Genomic DNA, 3118 nt, shown 5'->3' with positions numbered 1-3118 from the left:
AAAAACAAGAACAAAAAATGATTGCGTGTGTAGTAAGAGACGAGATACTGGCAAACTTTCAGTATAGGAAGAATCGTTGCTTAGAAGCTAAATTATCGACCTATGCCTTTAGATCTTTTACTTGTCATGATATATTTCCAGAGGTCGACAAGAATACAAATGCTTGATAGTGTCATAATCCACAACTCTAATACCGCGAATGGATTTATCGACCTTCGCTCTCTCTCTCTCTCTCTCTCTCTCTCTCTCTCTCTCTCTCTCTCTCTCTCTCTCTCTCTCTCTCTCTCTCTCTCTCTCTCTCTCTCTTTCTCTCTGTCTGTCTTGTCTTGTCTTATCTTTTCCTCTTCTCCCTTTTCCTCTCTTCTCTCTCTCTTGTCTTATCTTCTCTTCTCTCCTCTTTTCTCGTCTCTTCTCTTTTCCTCTCTCCTCTTCTCCTCTCTTCTCTTCTCTCTCTTCCTTCCGTCCCTGTCTCTGCTAGAGCGGTAAGTAGGTCGGTGGTTACACTTCTGTACGAGTTTTAGCGACACAAATATCACTGACAGATTATAGATCATTAATCCTTTTGGACAAAAGGATGGCCTCAAACACTCGTGTATGTGCACGCGCGCGCGCGTGTGTGTGTATGTGTGTGTGTTTGTGTATCTCTGTGTGTGTCCTTAAATATATGTTTGTATGTGTATATATATACTCACATATACCTGTATGCAAGTGATATACACACAGGTATGTACTCTACTACTCCATGACTGCTTATGCTAACTCAACACGCAAGTAATTAGAAGCACAAACACAATCGAATATGAAGCCAATTCTCTCCCAATCACCTGCAGGCGCAAGAGGAGACCTTGGCTCATCCTCTTCAGAAAGGATTCGACCTTGATCTCATCGAGGTGACCTTCTTGTGTTCTAAGGACCTGGTGATATATAACAAATAAGTGGGAAATGGGGAAAGAATAATGAAGGTAATATGATATTTATTTATGAAGATAATATGATATTTATTTATGAAGATAATATGATATTTATTAATATGAATGTCTGATGATTCAGGCATGTTGTTTTCTCCAGGGATTTACGATGTTCGTTTGTTTTCAAAGAATTTTATATTTTTCCATTTACTTTCTTTTCTTGCATAAATGGAGTTCTTGGCTACAATTCGCTAAAAGATTGTGGTTATTATGCAAGTGGAAGAGAGTAGCCAAGCAGATGTTTCCTGCGACAGAGTAATCTTTTTATTTATCTTCAGTGTTCATTGTATGTCTGCGAATGCCACCTGTTACTGATTTCCTCTCCTGCCTCTTTCGTTTTTTTTCTCTCTCTCTTTCTCGCATCCTCTCTCTCTCTCTCTCTCTCTCTCTCTCTCTCTCTCTCTCTCTCTCTCTCTCTCTCTTCTCTCTCTCTCTCTCTCTCTCTCTTTGATGCTGCAGAGGTCAACGGTGATGGCCCCTGCAAAGGAAGCCATGGCACCGACCACAGTGCCAGAACCAACAGGAGTTAAAGCTCCGTCAACTCAAGCACCAGCAGCCGTTTCAGAACCAGCTGCAGCACCAGCCATACCACCATATGTTGCACCATCTGCACCAGCTGCAGCATCCGTTGCAGCACCAGTTGCAGCTCAGCACTCACTGCAGATGGACAAGCAAGAGTCCAAAGGAGAAATAAAGGATCTGCTACAAATGCTGCTTCGGCAGGTGGAGCAGATGATGATCATGATGCAACAACAAATGGTTCAGCAATCTCACCTTCAGGAAAGAATGTTCACGTTCCTCCTCGATCAACAACAGCGTCACCCTGTAGTGGGCCTTGGAAATGGTCAAGTAATCAATGTCTCCAAGTAATCTCTTGAAATGTACAACTGGAACATAAACAGTTTACAGAAACGCAAGGCAACTCTCTCACAGTACCTTCACTCTGAAAATGTTGATGTGTGTTGCCTTTAGGAAGTCAGAACTAGTTCTCGTTATGCAGAAATTGCGGGATACACATAATATGACAGGCCAAATCTCTCTAAGAAAGCGTTTGACATTTATATAAAGAACTCAATTCCATCGCAAGTGATTGATGGCAATTGTGACAGCACCTGTGCTGAATATCTTAAGTTTGACTGATAACCCTCTACCCAAATTGAAGCACAGCCAGTGTGGATTGATGTTTTGGTATCTTACCCTGGCTTTTTGCAGGGCATGTACACTGTTCTCTAAATAAATGTTATCAAATATCTTCTCTACTCTTCTCTTCTCTTCTCTTCTCTTCTCTTCTCTCTCTCTCTCTCTCTCTCTCTATCTCACACACACATACACAAACACTCTCTTCCTCTCTTTCTCTTTCTCTCTATTTTTCCATTCCCCCCCCTCTCTCTCACTTATTCTTTCTTTCTTCCTCCCTATCTTTCTCTCCTTCTCTCTGTCACTGTCGCTCTCTCTTTTGCTATATGTCTGTCTGTCTCTGAATCTCCTTCTCTCTTTTTCTCATACCTATTTTTTTCCTTCTCTCGGTCTCTCTATCTTTCTCGTTCTCTCTCTCTCTCTCTCTCTCTCTCTCTCTCTCTCTCTCTCTCTCTCTCTCTCTCTCTCTCTCTCTCTCTCTCTCTCTCTCTCTCTTTCTCCCTCCCTTCCTCCCTCTCTTTCACCCTCTCTTTTCTTTTTGCCTGTTTTCTTGCCTGTCTCTGAATCTCTTTCTTTCTCTCTAACACACACACACTCTTTCTTTCTTTCTCTCAGTTTATCTGTCTTTCTCATTTTGTTAAGATCCGTTTATCTGCATGAAAAAAAAAAACGTATTCATGTCGACACGTATGAATGAGCCCATGGATTCAAACACATATGTTTAACAAAGACATAACAGAAATTCACAGTTCTTGCGTAATCAGTCACTGAATTTGACATTTTGCTTGCCTCTCTCAAATCCCTTGGGATACTATTGGTGCCCTTGAGTTTTGTGCCAAATACCCGATCCTCTTCCCAGCTATACACAGAGGGTAATACGTGCCCAAACACTACCCTACTACTCCAACGCAAACTGTACTGCACAGTACCACAGGCATTGTGCCAAAGTGGGTATCCATTACTCTATATGACTTTTCACTTACCGCAGACCCTTGACTTCGTTTAACATTAAC

The 3118-nt window shown here is 41.8% G+C and overlaps 1 protein-coding gene across 1 annotated transcript; it reads left to right on the top strand.

Annotated features, from left to right (window-relative positions):
- Positions 1-773: 773 nt before the first annotated feature.
- On the top strand, positions 774-2220 carry LOC125044691. Its single transcript, XM_047641516.1, has 2 exons — positions 774-962; positions 1428-2220. Exons 1-2 carry the CDS (start codon positions 957-959, stop codon positions 1836-1838), a joined length of 417 nt encoding a protein of 138 aa, XP_047497472.1. The 5' UTR covers positions 774-956; the 3' UTR covers positions 1839-2220.
- The last annotated feature ends 898 nt before the right edge of the window (positions 2221-3118 follow it).

This window comes from Penaeus chinensis, chromosome 36 (assembly GCF_019202785.1).
Source record: "Penaeus chinensis breed Huanghai No. 1 chromosome 36, ASM1920278v2, whole genome shotgun sequence".
Classification (NCBI taxonomy): Eukaryota; Metazoa; Arthropoda; class Malacostraca; order Decapoda; family Penaeidae; genus Penaeus; species Penaeus chinensis.
This window is presented reverse-complemented; position numbering and strand designations above follow the sequence as displayed.